General features: G+C 34.1%; 4 protein-coding genes across 11 annotated transcripts; all 4 read right to left on the bottom strand.

The window, feature by feature from the left end:
* Positions 1–2,218: 2,218 nt before the first annotated feature.
* LOC106327581 (very-long-chain enoyl-CoA reductase-like) lies at positions 2,219–5,793 on the bottom strand. Of its 8 annotated transcripts, none has more exons than XM_013765752.1 (10): positions 5,695–5,793; positions 5,067–5,199; positions 4,608–4,974; positions 4,450–4,524; positions 4,253–4,361; positions 4,056–4,153; positions 3,886–3,969; positions 3,431–3,807; positions 2,916–3,296; positions 2,219–2,843 (listed from the first exon to the last, which is right to left on the bottom strand). In XM_013765752.1, exons 9-10 carry the CDS (start codon positions 3,279–3,281, stop codon positions 2,361–2,363), a joined length of 849 nt encoding a protein of 282 aa, XP_013621206.1. In that variant the 5' UTR covers positions 3,282–3,296; positions 3,431–3,807; positions 3,886–3,969; positions 4,056–4,153; positions 4,253–4,361; positions 4,450–4,524; positions 4,608–4,974; positions 5,067–5,199; positions 5,695–5,793; the 3' UTR covers positions 2,219–2,360. The 8 variants fall into 8 exon arrangements, with proteins under 8 accessions (XP_013621206.1, XP_013621204.1, XP_013621209.1 ...); XM_013765750.1 differs by having other exon boundaries at positions 2,916–3,807; positions 4,608–4,764; positions 4,839–4,974; XM_013765755.1 differs by having other exon boundaries at positions 2,916–3,807; positions 4,608–4,764; positions 4,908–4,974.
* Positions 5,794–9,356: 3,563 nt separating this feature from the next.
* Positions 9,357–11,611, bottom strand: LOC106323194 (dehydrogenase/reductase SDR family member on chromosome X-like; the record flags this gene model as incomplete). Its single annotated transcript, XM_013761349.1, has 10 exons — positions 9,357–9,602; positions 9,852–10,005; positions 10,090–10,165; positions 10,243–10,338; positions 10,413–10,531; positions 10,598–10,806; positions 10,902–10,930; positions 11,015–11,081; positions 11,230–11,430; positions 11,516–11,611. Coding segments are annotated over 10 exons (1,188 nt in total), but the record flags the coding sequence as incomplete, so codon positions are not given.
* Positions 11,612–11,877: 266 nt separating this feature from the next.
* Positions 11,878–14,345, bottom strand: LOC106324762 (ecotropic viral integration site 5 ortholog). Its single transcript, XM_013762741.1, has 7 exons — positions 14,153–14,345; positions 13,687–13,829; positions 13,432–13,627; positions 13,061–13,348; positions 12,640–12,837; positions 12,311–12,469; positions 11,878–12,199 (listed from the first exon to the last, which is right to left on the bottom strand). Exons 2-7 carry the CDS (start codon positions 13,818–13,820, stop codon positions 12,113–12,115), a joined length of 1,062 nt encoding a protein of 353 aa, XP_013618195.1. The 5' UTR covers positions 13,821–13,829; positions 14,153–14,345; the 3' UTR covers positions 11,878–12,112.
* A 969-nt stretch (positions 14,346–15,314) lies between these two features.
* On the bottom strand, positions 15,315–17,523 carry LOC106325121 (uncharacterized protein At1g32220, chloroplastic). Its single transcript, XM_013763146.1, has 10 exons — positions 17,331–17,523; positions 17,103–17,169; positions 16,689–16,777; positions 16,549–16,604; positions 16,389–16,444; positions 16,216–16,309; positions 16,007–16,086; positions 15,897–15,939; positions 15,703–15,794; positions 15,315–15,616 (listed from the first exon to the last, which is right to left on the bottom strand). The coding sequence occupies exons 1-10, from the start codon at positions 17,387–17,389 to the stop codon at positions 15,437–15,439; spliced, it is 816 nt and encodes a 271-aa protein (XP_013618600.1). The 5' UTR covers positions 17,390–17,523; the 3' UTR covers positions 15,315–15,436.
* Between the last annotated feature and the right edge of the window lie 160 nt (positions 17,524–17,683).

Below are 17,683 nucleotides of genomic sequence, written 5' to 3'. Positions count from 1 at the left end.
TATAGTTTCTATATTTAATAGGTACATTAAAGATACGACATTGAAGATATTTTGTTTTGATTAATAGAAGATATTGGATTTTGAGTTTGTATTTATTGATTTGTTTTTTTATAAAGCTTAGAAAATCAATATGATTGGTTTGTTGATACATCCTATAAAGAAAACGAAAGCTATAGGTGGTTTGAATATTGTACATCGATCGATATATGATGTAAGTTGACTATATCAAACTTGAGCATGATCATTTCAAACTAAACCATAGGTAGGTTATATGCATTTGTTATATTGTAGTTAATATATTTTAAATATTACATAAGTCAAGTGATTCACGTTTTCGTAAAAATAAAATTCAAGTTCATTATTGGGACGTACTCGTCCGTAATAAGCTACGTTAAATATGATGTATTTTTAGGTTCATTTAATGACATTAAGTTTAAATTTGATTAAGAAAAACTCATTCATTTATCAGAAAAGACAAGCATTAAAATAGGTAGGTTCATTTAATACATTAAGTTTAAATTTGATTAAAAAAACTCATTAATTTAACTCGAAAAGATAAGCATTAAAATAGATAGTTTAATTTAATTCTCAGTGGCATGGAAGTGTAAATAAGTTAGAAAACTTAAGAGTATTTTTAATGGGTACTTCTCTTTTAATAATATAGATGTAATTACTATATTTCTAGTATAAGACCTGCGCCTTGCGCAGAGTGAGTTTATTTGTATATATTATCGATAATTTTTTTTATATATTTGATCATTTTATTTATACATATACAATATTTTTTGTTGTTATTATATAATTTCTTTCTGATGGATCGGATTAATTTTTATTAAAAATTATGGAACAAAACTATAATTAATACATCATGGGTTGATCGGATTGGACATTAAAGAAATTATGACATAAAAACCTTATTTTTTCATCGAAAACATTATTGAAAAAAAGTGAACAATATTGTTTTCACAGTTGAATTATTTTTACTTTTATCTTCCATATGGTTTTGAAAGCTTTAAAATCAACCATCGAATTGATACATGTCATTTTAATGTTTTTAGTCGTATACTTAAGGAAAACTTGCATTTTTGTAATTTAAAGTCGTTTTAAAAAAATTCAAAATATTATATATAAGAAAATTCTAACATATAAGAAATTTCATTTTTGTATTTTAAAGTCGCTTCAAAGAAAAATATAACATATAAGGTTTCCTCATTTTTGTAATTTAAAGTCATTTAAAAAAAATTCAAAATATAACATATAAGAAAAAATCTAATTTTTTTATTATATGGTTACTGTGATTGTTTATTTTTTTAAATAATATAAAATTAAACAAAATGAAGAAGGATGCAAAAATTGTTATCAAATCTTTATTATTCATAATCATTAATTGTCATATTGTAAATCATATTAGGTAATTCCGTCACTTTTATTTAGGAAAAGAATATACACTTCTTATATTTTAGATTAATATAATGTTTCTCTAGTGGATATTAAACAAATTATGACATAAAAACCTTATTTTTTCCATCGAACACATTCATGAAAAAAAATGAACAGTATTGTTTTCACAGTTAAATTATTTTGACTTTTATCTTCCATATGATTTTGAAAGCATTCAAATCAACCATTGAATTGATACATGTCATTTTAATGTTTTTAGTCGTATACTTAAGGAAAACTTACATTTTTGTAATTTAAAGTCGTTTAAAAAAAATTAAAGTATAACATATAAGAAAAAATCTAACATATATGAAAAATATAACATATAAGGTGTCTTCATTTTTGTATTTTAAAGTCGTTTTTAAAATAAAATATAACATATAAGGTTTCCTCATTTTTGTAATTTAAAGTCATTTAAAAAAAATTCAAAATATAACATATAAGAAAAAATCTAATTTTTTTATTATATGGTTACTGTGATTGTTTATTTTTTTAAATAATATAAAATTAAACAAAATGAAGAAGGATGCAAAAATTGTTATCAAATCTTTATTATTCATAATCATTAATTGCCATATATATGTAAATCATATTAGGTAATTCCGTAGCTTTTATTTAAAGAAAGAATACATATTTTTTTATATTTTAGGTTAATATAATGTTCTCTAGTATTATATAATTATGGAAAAGTGGAACAACGTTAGATTAAACTGTAGTTTATATTAAGTGCTATAGAATTGTTAGAAAAAAAATTTAGAAATCATTTAGATGTGCCACGTAAGCAAAAAGTATTTTTTAATTAAAACAAAATTGAGATTACATTTTTTTTTCAAATGTTTTTTAATTAATATATAGGAGATTTATTTTCCCTCTCGTGTAACAAAACCAGTAAAACAGTATCCAGTTGTCGCAATATATGTCTAGAAAACAAAGGGAATGAGAGCCTTGATGCGCTTGGGGAAGTCATCAAACTTAGAAAGATACCATCTTCTCGTAGCATAACTCCGACCCATAAGATAGAAAGTAGTTGACATGGCCAAAGACAGCGAGTAAATGGTCTGAGAAATCATAAAGAAGCCCCAAAACACAAGTATCTCGAACATGTAATGAGGACATATGACTTCACCAAACAGACCACCTTTTGGTATCTTGTACTCTTTCTTCCCACCACCGTCACCTTCTTTCCTCAGCTTAGCTAGCAGAACATGGTGATACATATTCCCAACGATCCCCACCACAAACATGAGAATCCCATAGAATTTCAGATCCAAACCCGGATCGGGTAGTCCCAGGGCGAAGCTTTGGCTGTACAGCACCAACGCCGCGGATGAGAAATAGCCGCTTGATATGGTGAAAGCTGCGTCTGAGGCCATCTCTCCACTGTACTTGTGAATGAACAGAACCTGTTCGACGAAATGCGTCAGTCAAAGAAAGCTACAACGGTTTTATGGATATATAATCATAGGTTTTTTTACCTCGAAGATCCTTTTGAAGAAATGGATGGAGAGTGCGGATTTGAGAAGAAGGAATCTGAGATTTTGAGAAGGTGAGAGGACGAAAGAGGCCGATGCGGCTAGAAACGCTGGCGTGTATAGACAAAGCATTCCGGTTCTGCTCGAGATGCTACCGAATCGCTGTTTTTGTGATGATGATGATGCGTTGTTGTTGTTGAATTTGGAGTATTTCAGATTATTTCCTCTCACTTCCGACAGACCTATAACCGGCAGAGCGGCTAAACCAACGACGGTCATAGTATTGAGCAAAACAGACGGAGGCGGTGGATAAAGAAAACTTGTCGCCATTTCCATGGATGATTGTTGTCCTCTCCAATTATCTTCCATTTATAGCCGCACTTTCTGATCAAATGAGACGCCGACACGTAACTAGATGCATTTATGATTAGCTGCTGTTTCTATCAGATGACCCACACACACACAGTGGTGTAGTAGAAATATAAAAAATGTGTAAACAAACCAAACCTAAACCTCACCAAACCTCCACTTGTGGGTGCGTAGTGCGTGGACAAAGCTCATCTTCTCTTCACACTGTTTCTCCAAGCAAGCAATACGATGAACTGACGTGTAACCTGTTCCATCGGTCAGTAGTGTGTGTACATGGAAAGTTGAGCATCTCTCTCGAAATATTTCAACATTTTTCAATCAATAAAATACGAAAAGAATATCTCCATGCAAAATTGTAATCCACCGAGCGAAGAAGCTTAAACAGTTTGTAGGAATAATCCTCTTTTATCCTCGAACAGAGACAAAATCGATAACTGTAACAGTTGAGCACAGATACAGAAAGGAGAGCTTCCATGTCGATCTCCACGAGAGAGTATGGATCAATGATGTCAAAGTTGTTCAAAACCTGGAGCAGTAAAAAACAAAATCGATTAAATCACAAACCAAACCGCTTAATTTGACTTTTCAATCAAAACAAGTGTACCTGAGGATGCACGATTCCAAAGTTACCAACATGTTTCCCTTTGTAAATGATGCTGGCTTGTTTACCAGGTAAAAACTCAGGTTCCTTTCGCAGATTACAGCAAAAGAAACAGTTTAGAGAGTCTGCGTTTGGTAATCAAAGACAATCAAACTCATTAGAAAAAAACTTACCTGAGAGCGGTTTATATAGTATCCTGTGTATTGTCACCGGTTTGTACAGATGGGACTCCCATTACTTCCATGATTCTGTCGACGAGGCCATGTATAAGCTGAACAATACAGAGAAGTCTCTCAGTATCAGATTTTAAGCATCATCCATGACCAAGAAGATGAGCTGGGAAAATAAAATGAGACTGAAATCAGTTAACCTCAAATCCAGAAGTAGCACCACAATGTAGTGCAGCGAGATGGCGACGATTGGATGCACCTACAGTCTTTTGTTTCATTCAATAACGCCACATCACCTATTTAAAAAATCTTGAAACAACAACAAAAAAATTGATCAAGAGACCTCAAATTTAGGTACGGTGATTGAAGAAAGGATATATAAAATCAAACCGCTTACCTTGATAGGTTTAGGGTGGTCTTTGTTAGAACCAACTGTCTTCAAGAGTCCAGGCATGAGACTCGATCTGATTACCTGTTTGTTTTAAAGAAAAATCTTTCAGAAATGGAAAAGCAGTAATCTAAGAAAAAAGCACTAAAAAGGGTTTTGAGAGGTACCTCGAGATCAGCAGACCGCGGGTTAGCAACTAGAACGGCCGAGTTATCATCTCTTTTATTTAGCAATGCAAAGTTTTCCTTGTGGGAGCATAGTAGCCATGTCATAACCTCTGTGTAGACATTCATCACTATCTAAAAGTGCCAAAGATGAAAACCTCTGCGAGACATATATGGTTAGCTATATTTCACATGGAAAAACATAGACGAGCAAGTGGAAGTAGTGCTAGTAACCTCAGATCCGAGAAGATCGCTGAATTCATTCAGAGACAGAGTTTTATGGAAGCTGACACTAACATATACCTGCAAATATTCTGATGTAGCTTATCCTGAAGATCTATAAAGCAGCACATACAACATAAGGGAGAATCTGAGATGTTTGCAAAAGGCAAAAACATCAACAACAACAAGGGAAATAAAAAAACAAAACGAACTTTGGTTGCCAGGAATATACATACACACCTGATCTGATTTAACATTCATTTTAAGCATCTTCTCTCTCCCGATGTCCACAAGCCTATATGATGGTATCTTCTGTTTCTTGTTGAAAACGCGAAGAGCTTGAGCAAGCCCCTCAAGGCAGAGCAAATCGTACCTGCGATGATGCTTAAGATGTTTAAATACTAAAAATCTATGATCAAAATGCAGATGGTTCTGTAACAACATGTCTCGTGCACCCCGGGTTGGCTCTGCAGAACACCGACCCTAAACCTCTCACATGAGCCCTATGCTCCCACCAGGTAGATTATTGGTGCACTTAGCGTTCCTCGAAGCCAAGATCTCATCTTTAAACAAAATTATCCCACATGATAAGTTGTCACCAATTCCAGACTGGAGCCCACTGACTTCTTCGTCCTCATCAACTTCTGCTTCTTAGTGATAACAAACGGTCTCTGCCAACAGTCACCGTAGGTAGGCATTCTCGGATTTTTCCCGAGCAATATCCAACGAATCGCGATACTCGAATTAGCAGTATCCATAAGTAGCAAATCGATATGTTTTTTTTTCATTATAGATAGCCTAACGAATGCAACTAATTGACTAGAAGGAGGAATCGGTGAGAGACGCAGCGAAATTGACGGAGACTTACCCGTTAAAGTTGGCCGGAGAGTGTTGAACCGCGGCGGCGGGCGGAGACGATGCAACGAGGATATGACTAACGCGCGAGTGGAGGAGAGTGGAGACGAAATAAAATAAATAAAACGCGACTTTGAGTTGAAATATTAAGGGTAAATATGTAATTTCCGTTTTGGTTAGCGATTGATTAATTAGTCCACGTGGCCAACTTTGTAACATTACGGTAAATTAGAATTCTCTTTTATTTTTGGCTGTCATATTTCTAAATGTTACTTAGATCAGTATTTCACATGTCCGCAGTGCCTTGGGAATTTTTCAAGTTTTTTTTTTTTCTTTATTTACGAGGAATTTTCTGGTTCCCATTTTGTGAGTCCAAACTAGCCACGTGGCAGATTTAGAGCTTTTGGCGACTGCTTTGGATCAGGCCATGTGTTGGTTTCCTCGGGCCGAAAACTTATGTGAAAACCTTAGTGGTCAGTGCTAATCGAATCCGGGGGAAATTTAGATTAAAACAAACTTAATCAGAATTGTTATCTCTAATTTGAAGTACGGTTTCTTTAACTTGTGTGTTTACGGAATTATAATTCGACTTAATCAGAAACAGAAACTTACTAATAATATATATATGAAAGCAGGGCCGGCTAGTGCAAAAAAGAAAAAAAATTGGGCCCTACCATAAAAAGTTTTAGAACAAGTTTTCTTTTTGAACAATTTAACTATTAGTTTTTAAAAAAAAAAAAAAAAAATTACATTTATTTTTTGTTTGAACTTTGTAAGAAGTTAAATTATTTTACATAGTTATATTCTATTACACTATATTTATCTGAATGTAATATACATATGCAATTTAAACATAAAAATTTTCAAAAAAAAAAAAATTTGATATGGGCCCCGGGGGGTCACTGACTGCCCCCCCCCCCTTCTCAGGATTATTCAGCTTTAAAAAAAATAATAATAAGATAAATTGTTGGAATTGAAGCTTAAATCAGATGTTCATTAACGGGGAACTGAATACATAAACATCAAGGCATACACCTAAACGTTGAAAACATTACTTCAAACACTAAAAACAACAACAACAAAGAACTACGGTGAAGATCAATTAGAACACCCCATTTTTTTATTTAATTAAAACCACAACGATTAATTTTTAAAAAGGGAAACTATAACTCCCAATTTTATTTCCAATGGGCTACTTTTTCACGCCGGTCTTCTCCTTCGCGAGATTAACAGCTCCCCCTGCCGCCTCCGTTATCTTCTGTCCCGCCTATAAACGTAAATACATGTACAGCATAAAAAGATATGAGATCTATCAACATACATGTACACTAGAGACGTATTTACTATTTATTTATATATATCATGGGGTAGATCGCTTACGGTTTGCGCAGACGCTCCAGCTGCGGTAGCAGCATCCTTGACCTTGTCCATCAGCACATTACCCTTCTCCTATATTTACACACACACGAAATCAATTAATACATTCATTTACTTGGTTCAAGAAAATATAAATAACTTCTCTTTATTTTATAAAGTGTGATTGTTTAACCGCAGCAACTGCATTTGATCAGAGAGTTAAAGAGAGAAAGAGACCTCAGCACGACCAGCGGCTTGACCGGCTTGGAAGCTCTGCTTGTTGTCTGCCATTTGTTTATTTATTGAATTTTGTTGTGTTTTTGTGTTTTTGTGTTTTGATTGGTGAGAGGAGATGTCAGTTTAGGGTTTGTATTTATAGGCTACATGGAGATACTTCGGTGGTGCTCATTACTTGTACACTCAAATCACGTGGGCAACGGGTAGTGGTACGATCAGTTTTGCCTTATGTCGGTAGCTTTTAATTGGCTATCTAGGACTTTTCACGTGTCAATTTTGAGAGAGATAGAGGATTCTCTTTGTGTGTGGTTCTCTCGCCTCTGTTTCTTTTTCAATTATTATCTTTTAAGAGAATAAGACAAGTCTTTAAAAAATATCTCTGATAAATATAGAGATATTAGGGCCAAGTCTATGGCTGTAAATAGAAATATGTAACGTGGGGTTTGTTAATTTTGCATATGCGTTTGCCAAACATTTCATTTTTATTACCAAATTAAAAAACTCATCGAATCTTTATCAAAAGAGAACGAACAGGAACCATGTTAAACACATGATTTAACTATTTAAAAACAAATGTGTTAAGATAAAACAAAGGAAATTGGGCATTGGGCAGGATAACTACCAAACAAAACATAATTCAATATCTAACAAAAAAAAAGTAATTCCATTATTTCTGTAATATATACTATATTAACTCTAATATCCGGTTAATGAAAAATTAAAATATCTTCTTCTTCGACTACTAACTACCACTGTTCTTTTTTCATCCTCACTTCCGCTTCATCTATTTTTGTACCGCTACGTCTCTGCTTCTGAAATTTACAGATCACGACGGCGATACGGTCGAGGTGTCTTCGATTCTCTTCTTCACATCATCGATTCATGTCAAATCAGTTGAGATATTATATGCTATTTCATTTATTACTATTTTATTTAAATAATATTTCATATTATGTACTATTTTCATATTTTGATATTTGAGTTAGAGTTTATATTTATTTTTTACAGTTTAGTGATTAGTATTTTGAGTTTAGTTTATAGAAAGTTTGAGTTGATGTTAGGGTAAACATTACTTCATTTCCGGTTATTTGTTAATTTTAGATATACACAGTATAGTATCTTTTAAGAGAATAAGACAAGTCTTTAAAAAATATCTCTAATAGATATAGAGATATTAGGGCCAAGTCTATGGCTGTAAATAGAAATATGTAACGTGGGGTTTGTTAATTTTGCATATGCGTTTGCCAAACATTTCGTTTTTATTACTAAATTAAAACCCAATTAAAAAACTCATCGAATCTTTATCAAAAGATAACGAATAGGAACCATGTTAAACACATGATTTAACTATTTAAAAACAAATGTGCTAAGAGAAAACAAAATATTTCAAGCAAAAAATGAGATGTTAAGAACAAAAAGGGTCCACGGCAACAAAATCCTTTATAGAACGAACTTTTATTAAGTGAATGAACTATTGGGAAGCAAAAACACCCACGTTCAATTGTGTTGCATTAACTATATGTCTTAGAGAAAACAAGTTCTAAAAAAAACGTATAAAACACTGAGAAAGAAAAAGACAAACTACACCGAATATCAACGTATACAAGTGTAGAAGCTCTCTTACAAGAGACATATTGATATAGATCACAAGAATATCATGACTAAACTTAAGTATAGAATTACGATAAGTACCATTCACATTCGAAAACACGTTAATTGTTCTGTTTGTTCGGTTAGAATAAACGTAGACGGCTTTACGAAAACTATATTGAATATAAAGCAATTGTACTCCCTACACCCCAAAGATACCCTATTTGCAATCCATATCCAAAATCCCTCCATTTTTCTTCCCCCATCACTACCATTTTCCCGCATTTGTATGGTATCTCACTCTTATAAGTATATTGAGCTAATTAGCTCTTGAATATATTCACTTTTATCCCCTTCAGTCCTGTGGCTATACTAAAAGAATTAACATTTTGGGAGAAAGTACTGATACACCAAAAAAAAAAAAAAAAACTTTAAAAGAACTAACATTTTATGAACCATGCGTATCACCATTTACTGTATTTAACACATGAATCTTAAAATGTGCTGCTTATTATTACTAGTTGAGTACAAATAACAATAAAAACAGAGATAATTTAGGCCACTAAGATGTTAATGATTTTGAAGAGAGTCTTTGATTTAGTCGTTATATGACTGCAACTGATCGAACAAACCACAAGAAGTTTCCCAAAGTTGTTTACCAAGTTTGGGATCTCTAGAAGCTTTTGACGATTTAATGGTCCTTCCTTTTCCTCCAAAATAGTAAACACCTGATGTTTCCTACATAAGTAGAAGATGAAGACACTTAGAACAGTTCCATATTGATATATGCTACTTTCGTTCCCCAAAAATTAATGTTTTGGTGAAAGTTGTTCACAAAATATTTTTTTCTATAAATTTTCTTTTGTTTAATAATAATAAATTGTACTATTTTGAAAAAAAATATATTTAAACTTATTGAATTATTAGTGGTTTAAATTTATTGGCGAATGATGCAATTATGATACAAAATTAAAGTGTTTCCTTAACTGGTGGAGCTAAAGTTGCATCGACTGAAGATCGAGCTCCTTCATCAGGGGTCTGGAGGAGGCCAATAAGTTTGAAGGAGAGAAACGCAAAAGCAGATACATATTTAGGATACTCGCGCATTAGATTTGTTTTCACAAATCCAGGATCTGCAGCTCTGCATTTTATAATGCAAAACATAATATTTAAACAATGAAAAAGTGAGAGTAACAGATTAAGACAATATCGGAAGCATGCATACATAACAGAGACATGATGTGAATCATCTTTGAGACGAAGCTGTCTGTGCAACTCATATGAGAAAAGTAGAAGGCATACTATTCAAGAAACATAAACTCATCAGTTCCCAAGGACGAATACAAAACTATATAAATGAATATTGTTTTGAGCTTACATTTAGAATACTCGTAGACATGAGCATGCGGATATTGATTGTATGTCGTAAAATGTTTTCCAGTTACATAATCCTTGTCAACCTTACCAATAGAAGCTACGTAGCCATGAAAACAAGATATCAGATTCACTGACTCTCATGATAGGTGAATTATGACACTATATATTCACCATAACGATGTGTGAAAGATACAACGTTCACGACCCGTGAAGGCACAGAGCTGTTTTCCAGAAGTGGCAAAAGGAGTTTGGTCATAGTAAATGGACCAATATAGTTTGTAGCCATCACCCTGAAAACCCATAGTCCAATATTTTGAGCATATCCATGTCAAAAAGTGATGAAAACAAAGACTTACCTATCATAACCTTCATTGGTTGGTCGACTAGAAACTGCCATGATCCCAGCATTGTTCACTAAAAGCTGAATTGAAGGATCTAACTCTGCGTCCGAGAGCCACTGCTTTAGAGAGTCTTTAAAATTGAAGATTGATGAAAAACAAGACATGTCAACTACGAAAGATTTGAGTTGTGCATCTTTGTTCTTTCTCTTGATTTCTTTCAAAGTCTATCATAAGTCAAGAAAATGATTCTTGCATCAAAAGAAAGAAAGAACATATTTAATTCAAAGAAAAAAAGCAAAAAAAAAGAATGTTAAATAACCTCTGAAAGAAGCTGAGGAGACCTTCCAACTGAAAATAAATCAAGAAAGATGCCACCACATTAAATGAAGAAGAATACAGATACATTAAACACTTTAGGAAGCAATGCATTACCAAGAACAACGTGGTAGCCCTTCTCTGCAAGAGCAAATGCAGTGGCCTTACCAATCCCAGAAGTAACCTTCAATTAAAAAAACAACACTAGTTCTTTTTTTTTTTTAAACACCAAAACAACACTAGTTCATACTCATAATATAGAACCAAAACGCAAAACATAAAAAATATCCATTAGGAAATGGTCTAATGAGCCACTGATTATTTTTACTTACACCAGTAACAACACAAATAGGTCTTGAAGATCCAATCTTTTGTACGATGGAGGTAGAAATGGGAATAGATTTTGAGCCAAAGATGCTTGCTCTAAGCAATTTCAAGTAGGAAGAAAAGAGACCGATACTCCAAAGAAACATGTCCCAAGAACTAGGTGACCATGCAAAACGTAAAGCCTCCATCACGTCTTTAATCATTTTCTGAAAAAAAAAAATACCTGTTTATTAGGATTCAGTTGAGCAATTGTCATCAATGGATGCTTACATAGTAACAGAAGTAACTCACCAGAGATCCAAAATGATTCAGGTAACCAAAAAAGCTTGAAACTAAACCTTGTCCAGACGTTGAAGAAAAGAAGAGAATAGGAGTGAAAGGTTGTTGCAGTGTTAATGTAGACAACAATTAGATATTTTGTTACTTGACGTAAAAGTTATCTTTGCCTCGAGCAAATCAGTGAATCACCTAGCCACGTTCCATTGATGAGGTTGGACTTTAGATGGATGGAAAGAGTAAGATTCAAATTTGAATTCAACATCGAGAAACCTTGTTTTGCGGATCTTAACAAACGGATTTAATCAAACTGAAATCATATAAGAGTTTCTCATAGTATATGTTTTACAATTACTTTTAACTTTTAAAATATGAAATACATTGACTTAGACGTTACAAAAGCATGTTAAACACACACAAAAAATCATGCCAAAACAACACAAAAAAGAAAGGAGAAACTAGAAAGTTTGATTTTCTTGGAATCGAAATTCTATTAGAGAAGAAATAAATAAAAAACAACTATACTTTCTTCACACGTGAGTTGCAAAAAAGAGAATGAAACTGAATGAAATCCACAATTAACAGACCCTGGGGGCTCAAGCTTATCAAACACTATTGCTGAACCGGGTGGACCGTTTGAGCCGGTTTAGCTACAGGCTTCTCACCGTCCTGTTTCATCTCTTCCAAACGCTTTGCTACCTGGAGATTCATAACAAGAATATAGATTCAAGCATCTTTTTTTTGTGTCCACAAGTCACAACCCATTAACTTCATTAGCTTGTTGATTCATAAAAGAGAAAAGACAAGAACCTTGATGGAGTAAGCCAAAGGAAGCAAAGTATCAGGATCCATGGCATCTTCAGGAAAGTTCCTCAAAGCATGCATAAGTTCCTCAAACGGCAACTTCACCAAATCATCATGGCAATGCTTCAACAATGCTAACCCCACTTTGAACACAATATTTATACCCTACACCCACCGATAAAAAACAAAGAAATGATGCAACAAAACTGGAGAAATTAAAACACATATATAATCCAAAACTGAAAAATAAATAATCCAAAACCAAAATTGAAAAATAAGAAAAAAACAAGCTTATCAAACTGAAAAAAAAAAGGTTATAAAGATGTTGATTTTACCTCTGCTAGAAACACATCCCAGATTCTTAGAGCTGAGTGGAAAGGAAACGAGTAGGAGAAGACTGTTATGAACCATTGGCTTGCATACATACTCGGATTGATCATTTCTTGAGTGAAATGTTCTCCTAGCTTCGGCATTAGCTCTCTTACAAGCTGATCAAACTGTAACAGATACTTCTGTACAAGTGGAAGCCCTGCCTACATTTACACACAACTCAAATACATCATTAAAAATCATATTTAATCACAGAGAAGTTTTTTTTAAAAGCAGTCATAAACTAATTCATGAAGGAAAGGATATTTTTTAATATTTGACTTTATGTTCATTTTCTTAAAATATCCTTATGAACTAAAGCAGCTCTATCACTTTCAAACTAGCATAATTAAAGAGGCAACTAGCTAAATAAAGAAAGTTTCTCACCTGATACAATCCTTCCATTGGGGAGTGGACAGCTCCTTTGAGTAACGCAACTAATAACCAGAAGGCATCTTCTTCGCTCATATAAAGAAGCAACAAACCAGCTACGAACCCCATTCCCTGAACGTATCCAACATCTCTGTCATAGACAGAGTACGCTTTTAAAACATTGTATAATGATCTTTGGCCTGGTCCATGTCTCTTCTGGAAGAAAACATGTGATGGGAAAGTCCTGGATATGTCCCGGATGATGTCTAGTTCTGAAGCTGAAGTCTCATAAACCACCAGTTGCTAAAATGAAAATCAATATCAGAATCAAAAACAAGTATTATTACAACACACAAGGAGATTATGATTATGATTATGACACTAACCTCATAAACACCAGGGTTCATGAGCAAAAGGTCTCTGCTTCCGGAGATTAGCTGCCAGACAAGACCCCTTAAGCAGTCAGGGATGCCTTTTCGAATCCGCCTTTTGACAACGTGAGGTTTTCTTTTAACGTAATGCTTCCAGTCACTGCCTCCAGCTCCTATCATCTTCCTCCATTTCGTCACCCTTCCCTCCTCCCTAAACAATTTTATGGTAAAATATACTGATTTTTCAACAAAATACCAATTGAGACATACTTTTCATAGTTGGTAGATGATCTGGTTTTGATGAAACGTGGAGGAGAGTTGCCTTGTTCTTGCTTCAGAAACCCAAATCTATCAACCGGTGCAATGACAGGGACAGGACTGTCATCTGTTTTTTTCTTTTCCATTTAACTAAGCTGAAAAAGAACAAATCATTGGTTAAAGTTAAACCACATACTAAAAGATCTCCCCATTTACAACATTGTGAGACCAAGCGACCAATGCTGCAAATCATATTCACATAAGAGAAGTAAATACAAAGACAGAAGCTTTACTAAAAATTCAGATCATAACCATTTAAGATCTTTGAAGAAAAGCGCAAACAGCAGAAAAAAATGCTGGAGAAAATATTAGTCACGGTGAATGGTGATCAAGTTAATCATCATACTAGGAGAAGACAAAGACGATTCAGACCAAAGTAAATAAATTACGAAAGAGAGGAACTTTTAACGAAACCCACCAACATTCCGATGTCAGATTCAAAAGGGTCGTATTCAAAACCTCGACTTTCGAGACGATCAAAGGAGTTTTACGAACTCAAAAGCTTCTCAATTTTTTACGGAATGAAAATTGATATCTGAAGAAATGCGATGTTGGAGATCACATCGATAGATAGACACGCGTTTTTTTTTTTTAAAGAAGACAGGACGTTCGAGATGTTACCCAAAGCTGCAGACTTTATCCGAGGGAAAAGCAAATTAGCTTCCTTTAAAAAAAAAAAAAAAAAAAAAAAAATTAGCTTCCTTTTCCCCCGATAAAACGTAAACCAGAAATCGAATACCGGTTATAGTTCAATCTGGTTTAACCGGTTAGTTTAATAGCATATTATATGCCCTTTACCTACATGTTCTTCCAATAACCCAAAATAGAAAGCTGACTGATAATGATACTTCAGCTTCCAAAATCTCATATTTTTCTCTTTCTGTAATAATATCCAAAAGTAATACACAGACAGGGTCAGCAACTCAATTTATAAGTTTTGTTCTAAAAATCGGTTTAGAAGACGCCGCCGGCGTACCAATGGCGGATCCAAAAATTTTTTTAACAGGTGTCAATACATATTTTAACTAGACAATCTAGTGAACTTAGGGGATGTATTCAATCTAAAATTTGAGGTGATGTGACTTTTAATGAGGTTTTAGATGATTTTAAAGAATTTCAGAAAATAAAATGATTTTTTGTTAAACCACTCTAGAATATCACATAAAACCATGGAATTTGAGTTTTATTTTTTTTAACTAAGAAAATCCACCCAAACATTCTAAAATCACATGAAAACTTTAAAACTACACAATTTAAAATATTTTCAATAACAATGTTATAAAAACACATAACTATAAGGGAAAATTTGAAATTAATGGTGTGTCAAGTGACACCCCGTTTACCAATGTACATCGGCCTCTGCTGCATAGTCGGCAATTAGATATGAAGGAAACATTTGTTTTCAAAAACTGATTTATTAAAAAATCGGCCTAGCCTAAACAATATTCCTCTACGAGGCCTCCTAGTCCCTACCACAGCCTAATGATTTTTAAAACATTACAATACACAATTTATTAAAAATTTCAACTAAGAATGTTTGTAATTTGGAGACCTAATTTTTTATTGTATTTTAATTTAAGTAATTTCAACTAAACATAGTTTATTAGTGGCAGAGCCAGAGGCCGTGGTTGGTTTACATTCGATTCAATGTTTCAAACAGTTAAACCAATACGTAGAAACATAAACTAGGACAAAGCATTGTTTAAGATGGAGTCGTCTTGTGTTGAAGAATCTGGTAAACATCGACGACTCCAGATGCAAACTCTGGATCAACTGCAGCTTTCACCGCAGTACCTGCCACGGATTTGACATTAACCGGAGGTATTAAAAGCGGTCCAATCAGAGGAATTTTCGTCACTTCTTTCGGGAACAGCTTCAGAACCTGTAATGATAAAATATGTTTTGGTCAAAAATATCGTCACAGAACAATCAAAGATTGATGCAAAAAAAAAAAAAATCTTCTTATACCATTTCGAGAGGAGCTCCAATGAGACTAAGTGGCAGCTTTATGCTACCAACCTGACGAGTCCCGTGTATGAATCCTGGCCTCAGAACCGTTCCTAAGAAACCAAGAGGAAAACAAAACACAGGCTTAATCAGTGAAGAATACACATGTATAGTAGCCAAATGAGTACTAAGTAAAAGTGACGAGATATGCACACCTCTGTTTCCGAATTTATCCAAGATCTCAGCTTCAGTTGCTCTCTACAAATAGATGGATAGACATATGATATAACTAAGAAGTAAGCCAAGAAGAAGAAGAAGACAGTACCTTTCCTTGGAAATAGCCTCGAATCAAGTTATTTATGACGCCAAAATCAGCAGCTGATATATACACAAATCTCTTCACACCTGAAACATAACAAGTTAAGATTCTTTTTTCTGTCAATATCTATATTTTTTTTTTTGTAGTAGATAACTAAATAATTCAAACAAAAGAAGGCCATAAAAATTCATTAGGTTCTATGAAAAACATCTGACCTCCTTCAGCAGCAGCTTTAACAGCGTTAATGTTTGCAGTTCCGTTGATTCGGACCATTTGTGAGTTGGAACCGAAACCACCAACGCATGAAATCTGCACAACTCTTCCATTATGAGATGCTGGTTGAAATGGATAGTCGCTTTTTAACAAGATTTATTAATTAACTAATTACCACAGATGTTATTCCCTCTAGTGCAGGCTTCAGAGACTCCGGTGCAAGCAAATCACCTATTTGTTTCAGTTGAAAAAAACAGAAAATCAGGTCATTCATTGAAGTCTTTTTGCTTTTTAAATGATGAACAAAGTGAAATGTGTTTTGAGAGAGAATATACCTTGATGCCAGGTAACATCATTGGCCCATGAATCATGCAGAGAAGATCTTCCTGACCTAATAACAGTGAAGAGAGTTATGTAGAGATGGTCTATGAGCAAAAATCAGGTTTAAAACAACAAGAAGGATTTAAAAAATTACCTGCTAAGACTGGAGACAGAGAAACCTTGTCTGAGTGCCTCCTTGCATATGTGTGATCCAACATAACCATTTCCTCCCAAAACCAATATCTGCATTTCAAGACAGAAGTAACAATCTCAAAACCAATGTGATAGGTTCAGAGAGCAGAGAGAGAGGGAGAGAGAGCAACAAGGAATCAACCAAAGAATATCTGTAATTGAGAAATAAAGACACAAAAGAGAGCACTCTCTACTCTACTATAAGCCCAGAGTCTTCCCACTAACTAACACACATGAATATCTAAACTCTTGTTTCAACGGACTCGATTTTCTTAACTAATTTTGCTGAAGTTGCAATCGGATTTGATGAACTCTGTTATCATCAATATATCTCATCAAACTCAAAAGGCAATGAAAAAAAGGTATGATCTTTCACCTTATCTCTAGAATGTGAACCAGCAGCTTCAGACAAAGGCCTTGCATTTCCTCTCTGGGTGATTGAACTGTCACAGAGAGACCAATAAGGAACATCATATGAATCAATCACAATGTATCAAAGATCAAAGACAGCAGGATCTATATAAACCGCAAAGATCAATGCTTTAGCCGACAAACATCATTTTAAAGGAAATTCGAGAAGCCTAGAAGAAGAAGAAGAACTCACGACATGGTGACGAGTGGAGAGGACGACTGTGATCGTGCCCGAATCAGAGACCTAAACATAGCAAACCCTACAGCTGAGCAACCGACGGAGCTTTGTGTAAGCAAGCAATCGATCGATCGAAAGAATTATAAATTGTCTACTCTAAACCCATTCAAAAGTGTACACTATTGTGGCGTAACAGCTTCCAAGTAGACAGATCACATTGGTTAGGTTTGGGTCTGAACTCTGAATACTAGAGTAGACCCCCAAAATGGCTTCTATATCCGTCGTTAAATATAATATATGGGCCTTAAAAGGCCTTTCCTTTATATCTTTTTTGTTTTCCTTTTGAGGAAATTGTTAAATTAATCTCC

This window comes from Brassica oleracea, chromosome C2, assembly GCF_000695525.1.
Source record: "Brassica oleracea var. oleracea cultivar TO1000 chromosome C2, BOL, whole genome shotgun sequence".
Classification (NCBI taxonomy): Eukaryota; Viridiplantae; Streptophyta; class Magnoliopsida; order Brassicales; family Brassicaceae; genus Brassica; species Brassica oleracea.
The sequence above is the reverse complement of the archived record's forward strand: the minus strand, read 5'-3'. Positions and strand labels throughout refer to the sequence as shown.